General features: G+C 37.8%; 1 protein-coding gene across 1 annotated transcript; it reads right to left on the bottom strand.

Moving 5' to 3' along the window:
• Positions 1-228: 228 nt before the first annotated feature.
• LOC117412092 (coiled-coil domain-containing protein 71-like) lies at positions 229-13,945 on the bottom strand. The gene is made up of 2 exons (XM_034020086.3): positions 13,671-13,945; positions 229-4,358 (listed from the first exon to the last, which is right to left on the bottom strand). Exon 2 carries the CDS (start codon positions 4,299-4,301, stop codon positions 3,171-3,173), a length of 1,131 nt encoding a protein of 376 aa, XP_033875977.1. The 5' UTR covers positions 4,302-4,358; positions 13,671-13,945; the 3' UTR covers positions 229-3,170.
• Positions 13,946-16,021: the final 2,076 nt, after the last annotated feature.

The following is a 16,021-nucleotide window of genomic DNA, read 5'->3' as shown; positions in this document are numbered from 1 at the left end:
ATTTTCAGCGATAAGATGATCGTTTAGCACACACCACATCACGTCATGTGCAGTACAAAAACTGTTTGTTAGTTAGTAGATCATAGAAGCAGGCCTTTAAAAAACTATTTGTTTGAAAGAAGTGTGACAGATTAAGAGATACAGGGAGATGACAGTAGAGGAAGTTCCACACATTTTAGAAAAATTCTTAAAAAAAAATATGTAAAACAAAAAAACACAAGACAATCGTTCTGTTTTTTTAAACAAGTTTATTTTCACAATTTCTGAACAATAATACCAAATATACAACACTGACAGCAAAGCCTTGGAACACTTTCACAAACCATCACTTGTATAAAGAACAAGTTGGGAGAACAAAAATGAACATGTCTGAAAACACTTTACCTATTTATGGTATTCATAAGTTCTTGTAAGCAAAATTGTTAATAAAATATACACAACGCCAAGAGTCAAGTACAAACTTGTGAGCCAAATGCTCATCTTTTTCTTGTTTTCTTCAAAAGACTCGAGCATCAGAAAAGTGCAAAGTTGTAGAGATTTTACAGCTTGTGGCACTCTGAAGTCAACTATTCAGTTTCACACACACACACACACATTTAAATGCAAGCTATTGCTTTGGATGTAAAAAAGGACCCTTTCAGCCAAAAATGCTGGTGGTACTCTCATTAGGGCTTCAGTACTGTCCGGTGACTACAGTACTTGCCAGTGAATCTACTGGTCTGTACATTACTCAGAAGGGTATGTTCCAAAAGATACAGGAACTTAACAGCGGTCAAATAGGGTATGCAAGGGCAGCTGAAAACATGAGACAATAGGGACCTTATAATAATGCGATTCAAAGTAAATGCAATCTTTATACTTGAATGGCCAAATATCATTTATACAGCGGCCAAACAAAGCAAAAAAATTAAATTAGAAAAAACACACTTTGCGTGTTCGTCAATACGAGAGAACTTTTTATTGCACTGAATAGTTGACAAGCTGTGAAAAGTCCTACAAAAAGAAAATAAACGTTTCTTTTTCAGCGTTTCTAGAAATAAGGACGGATTTGATTGTATTGAAAAAATATTTGTTTTTATAATACTCACCTTTCGTTTGAAAATATAAATAAAAAGTGGAAAATATATTTAAGTGAAAAATGCACCCCTCCCATCAAGAGAAATAAAATAATTTAGTGGTCTTTGGATATTTACAAAAAAAAAAAAAAGTTCATTTTTACAAAATAGTTAGCTGCAGGTAATGTTTTTTGCGGTTTGTACAGTAAATGCCTTTTTCTGCAGGAAGATTTAATTCACAAAAAACATCTAGCCATGAAAATAACACCCAAATCCCCAGGAGCAAAGCTTTTCTTCTGGTCTCTTGCTTTGGGTGCAGAATTTCAAATCGGTGCTCCATACATGGCAACAGTATTGGCCAGTAAAACTAATAAAGCAACAGTCTGTAATCATAGCTTGCCTCACCACAGTATGTATGATTAATAAACAGTTTTCAATGGGAAGAAAAAAAGTGCATAAATGACGATATATTTCAGAATGAAATTAAACATGACTATATATCCAGCTGTCATCAAGATTATTAAACTTTAACATGGAGCACATTTAACCAGATTCTCAAATTAAAATGCATTTAAACATATACTGTATTTAAATTCTTTTTTTTTTTTTTTTGATGCAAAGTAAATAAATGCTGTTCTCTCCGACTAGGGTATTTCCAAGGAGATATCAAACCTCATTTCCAGTATTCTCTCCGCCTGCCCTCCCACTTATAGGCAATGGATAGAAGCACAGGCCACAGCTAGCATGGCCTTGCGCAAACCACAATGTTTCAGGCACAGGTTAACTGATGGTCAGTATGGATTTACACCAGAGTGAACGGCACCTTAACAGATTATGCCTACATTGCAAATACATAAAATAGGGTTTTAGTTTGTTATTACATTAGAAAGGTCATCCTGAAACACAAATAAATTGCTCCCCATTAATAGACAACACTTATACTGCATAGTAAAAAATAATGACATGGCTTATCTTAGTTTTTTTTTTCTTTTTTTTTTTTCTTGACAATGTAAAATTAAATAATCAAAATAAAAAACTGAATACGAAAAGTCACAGTGCAGTATTATTACAATTCGTTTCCATAACTGTTGTACATATGTTTACATTGCACCATATTTAAGAGGCATGTACAAAAACAAACAAAAAGATATCCAGGACGATCCCCCATTCCACCCAGGTGGGGGGGGGGGGGGGGGGATACAAAACAATTGCTGGATAGAATGCACCCCTATTTCTCATTGTTCTGAATCTGCTGTAGTATTTCAATAGGTTTAGGCAGCCTTAACCCTCAGGAATAAATACTACCAGATTAGCAAAGCTACACCAGAAAACCTTCCTTAAACACAAAGCCACATACCCCATTTTTATCCAACACCATTTGTAAAAACCTTGACTGCCAGAATCTTTTATTACATGCAAAAGGTTTCTATTAACCCTTTGCAGTCCATTGTCGGACTGGGTCCGACATTGCAATTATTCCTCACAGGTCCTTTGTCGGACTGGGTCCGACATCATTATAGCAACGCAATAAACGGGTGTTTAGTCGTTTTTTCTCCGGAAAAAGCCGAGAAAACCATTCAATTGCCGAGTGGGAGTGACAGGAGCCAAGACAAGTCGGGGGAGAAAAAAAAAAAAAAAAAAAAAAGGCGTATCTCATGAATAGTCATACATGGTATCAGGTATCAGATAACGGGGCGTTCATTGTAAACAAGCTGGCTGAGTGCGTCAGCGCACAGAGACTATCATGGACATTTGCAGAGCTTTTTTCAGATGTTATAGTAATAAAATAATGACTTGGATCGCATTATTGAGGAGTTTGGTGATAAAACGAGTGATCCGGAGATGATCGATCGGTATGTACGACTATTATTATTATTATTATTATTTATTTCTTACATAGCTGAACGCTATAGTAAACGAAAGGGTGGGGCGGGGCTGGGGATGCCTAGTGAGTGCTTTGTTGATATGCAGGGCCATTTAAACCCGTTTGACTGTGAAAAAAAATACTTTTAAACAGCGCGTATAAAATTAACTGCGCGTGTGAAAATTAATTAGACCTGGCGTGCCTGACGCGCAGTTAATAAATGGACTGCAAAGGGTTAAAAGAGTTCGATTTCAGAGGCTAGGATAAGCCAACAGAGGTCTTATTTCTATCACCGGTGAAAGATTCACTCTTAGGATCTTTTGGGCTTTCCGTCTCACTTCTTCATCGGAAGTAGTATCGTCCACCTTGATAACCTTCGACCTCAGGTAGTTCTCCCTTATCTCAGATTCTTCCTGACCCTCATCAGCCAGGGTTGAATTTGCGGAGGTTTTCTTCCTCGGTTGCATCTCCTCAGTTTCTCCTAGCCTCTTCCGTTTCCTCACACGAACCTCTTGTTGGATGTTCAACACTTTCATGGAAGCCACTCCGGTCCAGTCCGTAGAAAGCTTGTCAGGTTCCACACTGGTGGTTCTGCTGATCCTAATGGAAGAGGTTTTGCAGTTGTTGCTTTCTCTCAAAACTCTGCCATTTTGGCACATGGGTGCTGAGCCACCAATCAGCGACACAGACATTTTTACTGGACAGGAAGCAACTCCTTTCGTCATTTTACTTGCATTCTCCAAAGGCTGCACCTGTGTTATTGACAGTTTTGGCGTTCTGAGAGAATTTGACATAGAAATCCCAAGGGACCTAAAGTCTGAATGGATTTGTAGCCTGGCTGTTGGACTCCCTGAAGGTGCAGTTAGTTTTGTTAATGTTAAGCACGGCTGGTTTCCATTACTGTTCCCCAAGAGTGCAGTGGAGGATGAAGGTTTCGACAGGACCGCCATTGTGTGCCTTAGCGACTCCTGCGAAAGATTTCTCAACAGGATTTTTGGTTGTCTTTTGAAGATTATTTGAGAAGCGGCACTTAAAGTATATTTGATTTCCTTTTTCTTGGATGCAGCTTTTCTAGATCGTTTCTTTACCACTTTGACTTTAGCACACGTGCCCGCAGATTTCAAAGCCATTTCTGCCGATGGAGTTTCTGCCATACAGGATTCGTACCCGTAAACGTCCTTGCTTCTCAGAACGGTGGCCTTGTGCCCTTCTTCCTTAAGACTCTCAAGGAAAGATACCAGTTGTGTCTCAGTGTCAAGAAGGTCCTTTGACATGGGGCTGAACACTCTCAAGGCTTCCACTAATGCAGTTTGTCCAGCTGAGGAGATTCTGGACCAGGAATGGACTGCCTTCTTCTCTGCACTCTCTTCTTCACAATTCATGGCATTAGTCAATGAATGAGCAACAGAAAATCCTCAAAACGGTCTTCAAGATGAGCCCTGAAAGCAAACAAAAGAGAATTAGTAAGATGTTGAAGGCCACATCTGGCAAACCATTAAACCACTAAAACCCTCTAAGTCAACAACTACACAATACATATTCTTGTTGGACATAGTATGGTGTATATATTTTTGGGTATAAAATGACAGGTTATACAGTTTTTTTTTTATTATTATTATTTCTTAGCCGTATTACATTTTAGTCTTTTTATAACCTAGCCTTCTAGGTAAGGATGCAAGAGATTGTTAAAAGGGTTATTAAACTGGGCCCAGGAACCTACATCAGTAAAGCGAATAATCTTTTGAATTAAAAAAAAAAAAAAAAATTGCCACATTTCAGAAAAACTATGAAAATGCATTTTGCTCAGAGAAGTGTTATACAGAGCATTTACAGTTAATTACAATTTCTTGAAATGTGTTCATTATAGCGGAAATCCTTTTGGGTTATAAAATTGTACCTAGACCATTGAAACTTACCAGCTTTTGAAAAGCATTTTGGCCTTTACAGGTCTAAGGAAAGCACTTTACCCACCAACACACAGCAGGAAGTCAGTCTTAAGAAGGACACAACCCAAAAGGAATGGCCTCAAAGCAATGCAGCATGTCACAATTTACAACTCGGGCTCTTTTCCTACTCAAACAACTAGGTGAGATTTCTTGTAAACAAATTAGGGCTGTGTTCAAATGTCGGTTCGCTAGCCAGGAATTCGAAGACAGTTTTAAACCTTTGAAGGTTCGTCAGGTGGCATTCACGCACTGTTTCTTTTTTCTCTGAACAGAAACAGTTTGAATACTACAAAAATCACACAAGAAATGTCACTCGCGTGCAAAATTCAATCTTTGGATCTGTATAAATATATATTACTAAAACAAAATGGGTGTTAAAATCCATTACCAAATCGTTAAGTAGGACTCTGTATGGTGACTTAAATAAAGCTTTGCTTCACCTAAGTCAGCTGCAGTTCTTTTAAACTGGTCGCAATGAGGTTCTGTCGTATTGTTCTATATAATGTATTTTTAAACTACATGTGGATGTTTTATTCCATGTATATGGCTAACCTGTAAAATAGGATTTTCAATCAAATATAAAACTAGTAGCTATGGGTGACATCACCAGTAAATTATGCAAATTAGTACCAGGGAAGGTTCAAACCTTCCTTCGGTAATGTGTTCCAAAATGTACCTTTCATTGAAGCCCTAAAACAAATTGACGATTCTTTCCATGAATTCTTTTTACTATGTATTATCTTCATTTATCTTACTTAGGATTTTGTTCTTGAAGACTGTACAGAATTGTAGAGGGCAACACCCCACCCCACCCCAAGTACCATGTTTCCTAAAGATTAGTCACCGAGTCGAGTCTTCAATGCCTCGCACGTCATAGTGGAAGACCGGGCAGCCTATAGCATTCTTGAATAAAGCCCATAATTGAGCGTGACAAAGTGCGTTGATAATATCAGGGATGCCTGCCTATTTTCTGAACAGACTGGTGCCATTCCTCAAGTGTACCACTGACATGAACCTGAAAGAAACCCTAGACCTATTAAAATGTTAAATATCAGTTACCATGGGGGTGGGGGGGCGGGAAATCATCCCCAAAACATGTTACCCTACGGAAGCAAAATTATCTTTTAGCTGCCAAGAGAAAGGCTGTCTTGCAAGAGAGAAAACCCAATGCCACAAAATATTCTGATGAAACTGCAACTTAGGATTCAAACTGATTTTATTTTACTGAGTTAAGGAGGGGGAAGGAATCTGCACCAAATGAGGAACTACTATTTGTGAAATTGTGCATGTTTATTGGTTCAAAGCATTTTCCATTCAGTTGCTCAGCATGGACTTAGAGGTTTTAAAAGTATGCAGGAAAAGTTAAAAACTGGGTGAGAGCGAGAGTTGTAGAGTAGTTGTAGGGAACACACAGGCTCAGTCCGGTCTGAATTTTCACAAGGTCAATAAACAGTAAAAAGTGAGACTGGAACAAGAGGTTTATACAAACCCGCCTATTGTACAGGAATTAGGTAGAGAGGGAGAGCTCCTGCCAACAAAGGAGTGTGTCCACTACAATTTGTGACTTGAGAACAACTATTCCAGAAGGTGGACAGAATCCTGCGTTTTTTTTATTATAATTTTCAAAGTTAAATTTGTCCTCCATAAAAGCAATTTCACCAGTTCTAGTTGGACTTGCACAATTTTCTAGTTCTAGTTTGACGTTCACAATTTTAACAAACCTCTTTACTGTAGAGGTCCACTCCGAAGGGCATTTGAAAGGCAGGATCACGAAAATAAGGAAGTTATAATCCCGCCCACCTAGAACCCCAAAGCTGTCATTTTGACTGCCTTTTACAATACATGTTTTTTATTTTGAATATAACCTACAATATTTATTTTTATATACAAGCTTGTTATCTCTACTGGGCCTGGCAGCCATCACTTCCCTTGTTTTGTGCAAGGAATGCACCGGGGAAAACATCAGTAAGAGAGATTTCATCCTGAAGCTAGCCAAAGCGCTTCGGCAGAAACATTTCGATCAGAAAACTTCAAAAGCAGCAGGCTGCAGCATCAACCTGGATTCAGTGCTACTTTTGTTTTTACAGTTTTTTTATTTTTTTAAGTAGGCTACAACACCCGTTTCAATGACTGCCGGCAGCAGTTTTAGGTACGAGTATAACCGCAGCAGTTCTAGTGTTAATACACTCAACAGATCAACATTACAAACACCTACACATTTCAACGTTTCGCAGCAACTTGTAAAGTCAAGCATAATGCCAAATTTACAAAAGCCGCATTTCCATCTGCACCATGAAACCAGACTGAAAAACGTAAATCTCGTCTTGTTCCCAGTATCAAACTGCAGCCTACAATCCAATACATAAATCAGACATTACACAAAAGTCAAAGAATCTATATGCATCATATTTAATTGCTATTAAGAAAGCAAGTCCCAGCCAACCTCCACACTTTCCCTGACAGCACACTATAGTATTCACAGTTCTGCCCACATGTTTTTTTTGTTCCGAGTTTTAAAACCCACTTCTTATTGCCTTCGCATTGGACACTCATTAGGTTAGTGAACACCATGTCTATTATTATTACTACTATTATTATTATTATTATTTATTTCTTAGCAGATGCCCTTATCCAGGGCGACTTACAATTGTTACAAGATATCACATTATTTTTACATACCATTACCCATTTATACAGTTGGGTTTTTACTGGAGCAATTTAGGTAAAGTACCTTGCTCAAGGGTACAGCAGCAGTGTCCCCTACTAGGGATTGAACCCACAACCCTCCAGTCAAGAGTCCAGAGCCCTAACCACTACGCCACGCTGCTGTCACTATAACTGAAGAGCAGCTCCTGAACTCAGTCAAAGCATCTTAATGATCAGTATGTATTAAATAGAGCCACTAAGAATGATTTCAAACATAACAAGGTAAGGGGATCAGCAATATTGTAGTGCCAGGAAAAAACATGGTACTTTTCATGTACGGATATCAGCTGAACATTCTGACAAGTATGCGAACATTTGTTCGTTTGCGAAATGTAAATCAAAGCTATTATATGCAACACTATTAAAAGTAAGAATAGGCAGGGATGTAGTTAAGATTTCAAATAGCAGGGAATTTTAACCCTTTGCAGTCCATTTATTAAGTGCATGTCAGGCGCGTCAGGTCCAATTTATTTTCACATGTGCAGTTAATTTTAGACGCGCTGTTTAAAAGTATGTTTTTTCCCCCACAGTCAAACAGGTTTAAAAGGCCCTGCATATCAACAAAGCACTCACTAGGCATCTCCAGCCCCGCCCCACCCTTTCGTTCGCTATAGCTTTCACGTATGCTAATAAATAATAATAATAATAATAATAATAATAATAATAATAATAAGTCCATACAGATCAATCATCTCCTGATCACTCGTTTTATCACCAAACGCTTCAATAATGTGATCCAAGTCATTATTTTATTACTATAACATCTGAAAAAAGCTCTGCAAATGTCTGTGATATTCTCTGAGCGCTGATGCAGTTGCAGCCAGCTTGTTTCCTTATGGCCGCCATTATCTGATGCCAGGGGCAAGTATGACTATTCATGAGATACGCCCTTTTTTTTTTGGCTTGTCTCGGCTCCTGTTGCTCCCACTCGGCCATTGAATGGTTTTCTCGGCTTTTTCCTGAGAAAAAATGACTAGAAACCCGTTTTTTGCATCTTTTTGATGATGTCAGACAGGGTCCGACATTGGACCGGATAGGAATAATTGCAATGTCGGACCAGGTCCGACATAGGACCGCAAAGGGTTAAAGGAGCTAGGGGAGAATCCTTTTTATTTAGTAGATTATATAGGTGGCATTACGGCTATGTTTTGTGTCGCCCTATAGAATTAACTAATTTTGCTTCATAAAGTCAAATGAAACCTGCTGAATAATGTTACATTAACATATTGAATTACATACCACTTTGTAGTTTTCTATATAGTTAATGAAAAACTGAAATTGAAAAATATGACATTTCAAAATCTAACATGAAATACTGGAGGTCTATTATGGCTTCCTGTAGGCACTTGCGATATTATTTTGTAGTTACTTGGATAACATGATAAATAAAATATCTAAATTCTATTCATATTAGGGGTGCACTGATCCAGATTTTCTTGGCAGACACCGTTAGCCGATGATTATCTTCCCATATCGGCCGATACCGATAACAATAGATACTGCAGGTACTGTAAACTACTAGAACAAGGTATAGGGCTTATATTTAAAACTGTTCTATAATTATAAAATGTTAAATGAACAAATATCGTTTACTTCAGAAAAGGAATACAAAGAATAAAGTAGTATTATATTGTGTGCTGGACAGCAATTTATACATATTTTTTTTTTTTTTTTTTTTTTTTTTAACAGGTCACACAAAAATACCATTTTGCATTTGTACTAGTAAAAACACTTCTGTATATAAAGTAACATTAACTTTTATAGCCACTTGCTGTAAAACATTTGCGTATTATAACTATACTGTGCAGTAGAAAAGAAGCCTACCGTTTTGGTTCTCATTTTATTACAATCCACAGAATAGCTTCCCAAATCTGAAGCAGAATCTGTGGTTTACGGTAGAGATCTCTATGCGTGCGCATCCTAATCTGCTCTGTTTACATCTTGCGGTCTAAAATCGGTAAATAGAGGGTCACGAGCAACTGTGTTGATCCTGTTTTTAAAATTATTATTAATCCCAAATATCAAAACGGAGCTCTTTATCACTTGCCATTTTTTAAACAGGCTTTCACGACCGTGAAAAAATGTCATGTTCTGGCTTGTCTGCCATCAGTTTCCTAGACGAAAATAAAAACAGCTTTTTTTTTTTGTTGTGAATTCAACATTTCGTTTGCATTATATCAAGTCTCATAGTTAGCAACGTAACAGGTTCCTCTGCTGTGATTGCAGCAAAAAAAAGATGCACGATGCACGCCCTGATCTGCCACAAGGAAGCGGGACAACAGGGTTGAATCGTGAAACTTTTAGATTTGGGATACTGTGTTCAGGTCACAATGACATTCACAATCTTTCCAGGACACTCTGGTATCAGCAGGAAGATTGGTTGGTGCTGACTTGGAAGAGGCTACACAAGCAACAATGCTCCGAGAAGGATTGTTATTTTTATTCATTTTTTTGTAGCGTTTATTATTAGGATTACTATAATTCAGTTAACCTTTTAGCGTTGCTATGATCATATGGCAACAGCTCGGTTGCAGTTTTCTTTATGAAAAAATAACATACATTTTCAAATCTAATACAGTATTTTCATTTTGTGACAAGCACACCGAATGCATGCAAAATGGCTGAAATAATGCAACGTATTGTGGCACGGCAAGGCAACTTGTTTTGGTTTACCCTTTTTATTTTGCTCTGTGACCAGTTTTTTTTATTTAAATTTTGTTTAATAAATGAACAGCTACAGCACGATTTTCTTTAAGTTTTTCCAGCATCGCCGTTATTGTGTTTTTTGTCTGCACAGTATTGGGATAAGCTGATTCACACGGACTGTCCTCATAGGGGATTACGTGATCACGCCCTTTTTGGCCAAATCTATAGCAAATGTTGTTATGGATGTTTGCTTTTTATTACGGTAATTACCAGGGATAAAATAGCAAAACTTTGAAAGCGAGAAAGTTTGTGGACCCCATTCCTGTCTTCCCATAGGTGGAAGGCTTTTTTCACTTGAAATTGTTCTGTAAACTTTTGGACCGAACAGCCGTTTATGTTTAGTACAGTTTTTCTTTGTATGTTGGAACTACTGCACTAAAGTAAAGGGCCTCTGAGACACACTTCACACAGGTAGGCCAGGCATCTCTTATTACAATTTAAGTTGTGTGGATACATAAATTTGAATACTTTACATTATTTAGTAATACTTGACCATATACAATTAACTGCACAAGGCAGCAAACATTAAATTACTTCATATATTACTTGATCGTGTGTTAGTTTGGCATTTAAAAACAGGACTTGTGGCAATGTTTGGGGGGTTTATGTACACTAGTACAGTATGTAGAGGAGAGTGGCGTTTGATTAGAGTACTCGGAAATTGTAATACTCAAGACCTCAAAAATCCCACCGCTACTATCAAAGACCGCAAACTTTTAAATCTCTGAGGCAGACTTTTTAATATCAGTCACAGTGGTCTTTACAATTCCAAAATAGTGTGTTATCCCTGGTAATTACCTTTTCCAGAAGTGAAAGTAGTTCCAACTTTTTTTCAACTGTAAGCACAACTTGCTTTCCTGTAGCCATTTTGCATTAGCGCTGTACAGTGGGTGATGTACATCTTTTTTTTTTTTTTTTAATCATTTGGGCAAAGTTACTTAATAGTTCTGTCTCCACTGGCAACTTTAATTACAACCATAAATATAAACATTTCAATATGTACTTTGTGTACGTGTGTTTTTTTTTTTTGTTTTTTTTTTACTTTGTAGTGAAGTCTTTTCGATATTAAAACGTTACTTGCTTTAGGGTTTATTTGCTTAGAAAATACTAACCAGTGCTTTCAGTATCAGAATGTAATATAAAGAGAGTGTGTGTATGCAGATAAGGTTTAAACGCCGACACTGCAAAGCGCTTAAACGTTCATAAAAATGTACCAAAAGCACATCTCTAATAGGCTCTCTTCAGTTACTGTACACAAAACATACGGGAATTAAAAACACATTGGGCCAGATAAAACTATACCCCAGGCCAGTAAAAACACTAGCTCAGTGGCCCAAAGGGCCAGTAGTTAATCTAAAACGTAGAGCCCCGACATGTCCAGAAATGTTCGTTCGAACATTCAGATATTTGTCCCAGCAATATAATATTGAATGGCAATTTCAGAGAAGCCATTTAATATCAGTTTACACCAAACCTACAAACAGGTGCCTCTATATAGCCCTATCCCCAGATTGAGACAATCTAAAAACCCAGCACTGAAGAAAGACTTCACCAAGTTACACTGCAATTAGACTTCACCGTGGCGATAACCCAGCTCCGTTCAAAAGAACGAAAAACAACAAATCTCAGGCCAACTACCAGTGTTGTAGAATCTCCAGAAATAAACAAAACCCTTCGAAAAAAAAATCAACAGATCTCGTCCTGGGACGAAAATGGCTTGAACTTCTGCTGCAGTGGGCAAACTGCTAGGGTTCAAATTATTATTATTATTATTATTAATTTGTTTTAGTTCGACTTGTTGCTGTTTTTGTGTTCTTTATTTGCTAATTAAAATAAAATAATTTACGAAAACTATCCCAAAAGAACAAACAAACAAACAAAACAAAAAAGTAGGGTAGATTGTCAAGCAGAAACATGAATTCTGTTTCAAAAACTAGTTTGTGCAATTCCGTAAAATGACCCTACATGCAGTCAGCAATTCGGTGGTATGCAGGCGCAAAACAGCTGGTGGCTGCAGTTTAGCTGCTGCTCAGGAATTCATCTGTACATTTAAGGGAACTTGCACATCCTGTGTGAACCATGTGGTGCTAAACTATATAAATTCAGGCGCCAACCCCTTATTTAGCACTCGTGCCCTTTCAGTTAAAACAGCTTCCATAAAAGATACTCTCTAAAACAGACAAAGAAAAACGGAATTGCATTCGCTAGAATATTTAAACATAGTGGCTTCTCCTTGGAAAACTAATCCATTTTTAAAAAGGACGTCCCTGAAAAAAAAACAACATTTCATCCCAATTGGTAAAACTAATAAATACATAAACACAGGCCAATAACCCATTAACTACCAGACTGCCAGTAGGCATGGTCTTCAATTCACATTGAAACAAACAAAAAAAAAAATAACAGCAGCTATTGCAAAATCTTTTGTGAACATTAAATATAATGGACCCAGTTCCAAGGTCAAAATTATATTTCAGTAGCTCAAGCAAATGACATCAAGGTTAAGCTAGGTAAGGTGTAACTTGAAGAGTTTGAAAACTAAATACGTAGATGCTATTTTGATTATGAGCGATTAAAAAAAAGTGTTATAAAACAATTGTATACTATCAGTAAGTATAATTAGTAGCATGCGTTTTAAAGGCAATTCGTTATTTTAGAACTATACTGTATGCCAACAATGGAAGTCATCAAAATACGTTGGTTACTAGTTTGTCTCAAATGTTTGAGAATTAGAAAAAAACATTTTTTAAAAAACACAAAACAATACCTTTAGCACCGTCAAAAATTGGCATAAACTCTAACATATAATTAACGTTCACTGCTGAACTACTTTACTATACGGTAATACAGCGGAATGCTTGCTGTACTGGAGAAAAGTAAGGCAGTGCCTCTTACAATATATACGGTAACCCACACGGCAAACATAAAGTTACCCAACATTTTTAGACGTTTTCTTATTATGACACTGGCTTTAAAATTTAAGAAGCTACTCAGCAACTACCAAATACTTTCAGAACTTCCATTAACGTACGAAAAATGTACAGCAAATACGTTTTATAAAAGACAATACCGTTAGCTAGCACCAATGAAAACTATTTGCTTGTTAAATAAATGTGTCGTACATTTGGAGATATACATCGTGTAAACGGCAAACATGAACTGTCATATTTTAGTGAAGAAAAAGAGAAAAATTTAAAAGGTTCGCGTCTCTTTAAATTTTTCGAACAAACCTACAGTGTTCTCACAACAAACATTACATGGTTTACAAAAGACAGGGAGCATGTGATTCAGAGATTACTATGATAGTGTGTCGCAGACCGAAAACTAAAACGGACATTTCAAAAACAACATAACAATGCCCGCAAAAGAAAAACAGAAAATAGTTTGTATTACCTTCAATAGGGGTGGTGAATCCAAGCTCCACAGACAGTACAATAAAACACAGCGACGACGTACCATCAGGTTCGCTCTCTCTTCAAGACAGCGACACCCAATGCCAAAGACAGCGGGGCTGAGAAAGGGGAAGCGGGGTTCCAGTTCCTGTTGTCAGGCTCTTTTTTTTTGCACTGGTTGGCGTCTCGCTGAGAGAGACAGTGACCAAATTAAAATGGCTGCCACCACATAGCATAGGGAGTTTCAGATCAAGATAACAGGCAAAGAAGGGGGCAGGCTTTGTCTATAAAAAAAAAAAAAAAAAAAAAAAAAAAAGGGGTGGGGCGTACCGGAGAGTCTCCAGTATGCCCCACCCCTTTCCCCACCTCCTTTGTCTCCCGTGGAGACAGACCCCCCAAAAAGGCGTGGTCAATGTCCATAATATATGGAGAGGGAGGGGTTTGAAACAATACGTAGCATTTTGGGGCGGGGAATGGGTGTGGGATATCAAATCATTGGCAAGGAGGTGATCAAGAGGTGGGAGTGAAGGGAGGTGGTTTAGTGGGTGATCCGCCCAAGGTGGGTTCGGCTAACCAAATAGGAGGGGATAAAGCCTGATTGACACAAGGAGTGGGAACAAGTAAGGGGGAGGAGGGCACAGGAAGGGGAGGAGCAAAACAAGAAGCCACTGGAGGAGGAGGAGGTGGTAACAGGAAGTGATTAAAATGTGTTTTTTTGTTTTTTTGGTCAAAATGTCTAATACCAGTGTTAGCCAAAATAAATAAATAAATAAATAAATAAATAATAATAATAATAATAATAATAATAATTGCTTGAATGTCTTTTCAGTGACCTATTTAAATTTTACACATTTTCAATTATGTTTCTTTGTTTTTTTTCTGTATAATTGCTACATTTTACATGGCTACATTTGTATTTGTATTTACAAACATGAATGTAGTTGTACATACAGGAGGCAATGTGGTCCAGTGGTTAAAGAAAAGGGCTTGCAACCAAGAGATCCCTGGTTCAAATCCTGCTCAGTGATGCGTAGTTCACATACCCTAATCTGTAAATTGGATAAAGGTGTCCGCTAAATAAACAAATAATAATGTGTTAAATAATCACTACAATATGTATTTAGTTATTTTGCGCACATTCTCATTATATATGTGTTGCTTTGGGGGTTTTGTTCTAACCCTTTTATAATATTTGCAGTTGCTCTTCTGTTCTAGTTGCCTGTTATAGATACACGTAACATAGGCTAGATAAGCCAAAGTGTGGAAGTAAGTGCCAGCGCCATCTAGTGATCTGCCGAGCAGGGCCAGGGGCGCGGTTAATGATTTTCATAATTATGCTGCATCAGATCCAAATCACTGCTCTCTCTCAGAAGCTTCATCTGCCCGTCATTGCATTTCAGTTGTATTCAGTAATATACGGCACTACAGTCCAGTAGATGGTTCTGGCACTTACTAATACAAAGACAATTTGGCTGATCCAGCGTGCATTACAAAGGTCTATGGCAGATGACTAGAACTGATAAGCAGCCTGTGACAGAGCAGAGGCCCAGCACAATTAAATATGTGTGTTTGTGGCTGGCAGCCATCTTGGCTTGAGTGGGGGAACAGCCTGAAGCCAAGATGGCCGCCCTCTGTATAGCCACTTGGTAAGTAAGATATTGGTCTGGTGTGGTGTCTTTCAGGGGGGTGTGGGGGGCGGTGATTCGCTGATTGATTCACCCGAGAATGCTAGGCATGCAGTTCAGTTAGTCGCCTGGAGAAGGCACCACACCATTTAAAAAAGAACAAAGAAAGGTTTGTTTGAGAGGGAAAGTTAGTGTAGAGAGAGGTCTGGGAGAAGCAGCGTAGGCTCTCTGTTACTGCACAAGGATAGCCACAGCTTGGGTGCTGGTTTGTTTTTGGATAGGTTTTGGATTTGAATTTTTGTTTAAACCTTTTGTTTGTTAGAAAATAAAAGTGCGCAGGAGCACTGAATTGTAATCTTTCTTGTCTAGATTTCATATAACTGCTATATATAAATTAATTTACAATCCTCATTCCCTGACAGTATAATTTTTTAAAAAAAAATCTTCAGTCTGAGACTTAAAACCTCACTCTTGCTTTCTTTATATTGGACAATTGAGCTCAGCCAGCCCACAATCCTAACTGGGTCTGTCACAGTACCAATTGAAATTGATTTGATCTTGATCTGCAGCTGATTGAACTGAAGGAGTGATTTCAAATCTCAGTGGCAAAATGGAAACGCAACTTAACAAACATAGGTGTTAAGATACATCTTAAAACCTAATGCATCTTTTCTGTATTGGAATGGGTTATAAACTGTATGGTCATGGATCCCATATGCAACAAAAT

This window comes from Acipenser ruthenus, chromosome 16, assembly GCF_902713425.1.
Source record: "Acipenser ruthenus chromosome 16, fAciRut3.2 maternal haplotype, whole genome shotgun sequence".
NCBI lineage: Eukaryota > Metazoa > Chordata > Actinopteri > Acipenseriformes > Acipenseridae > Acipenser > Acipenser ruthenus.
Note: the sequence above shows the minus strand (reverse complement) of the source record. Positions and strands in the feature narration are given on the sequence as shown.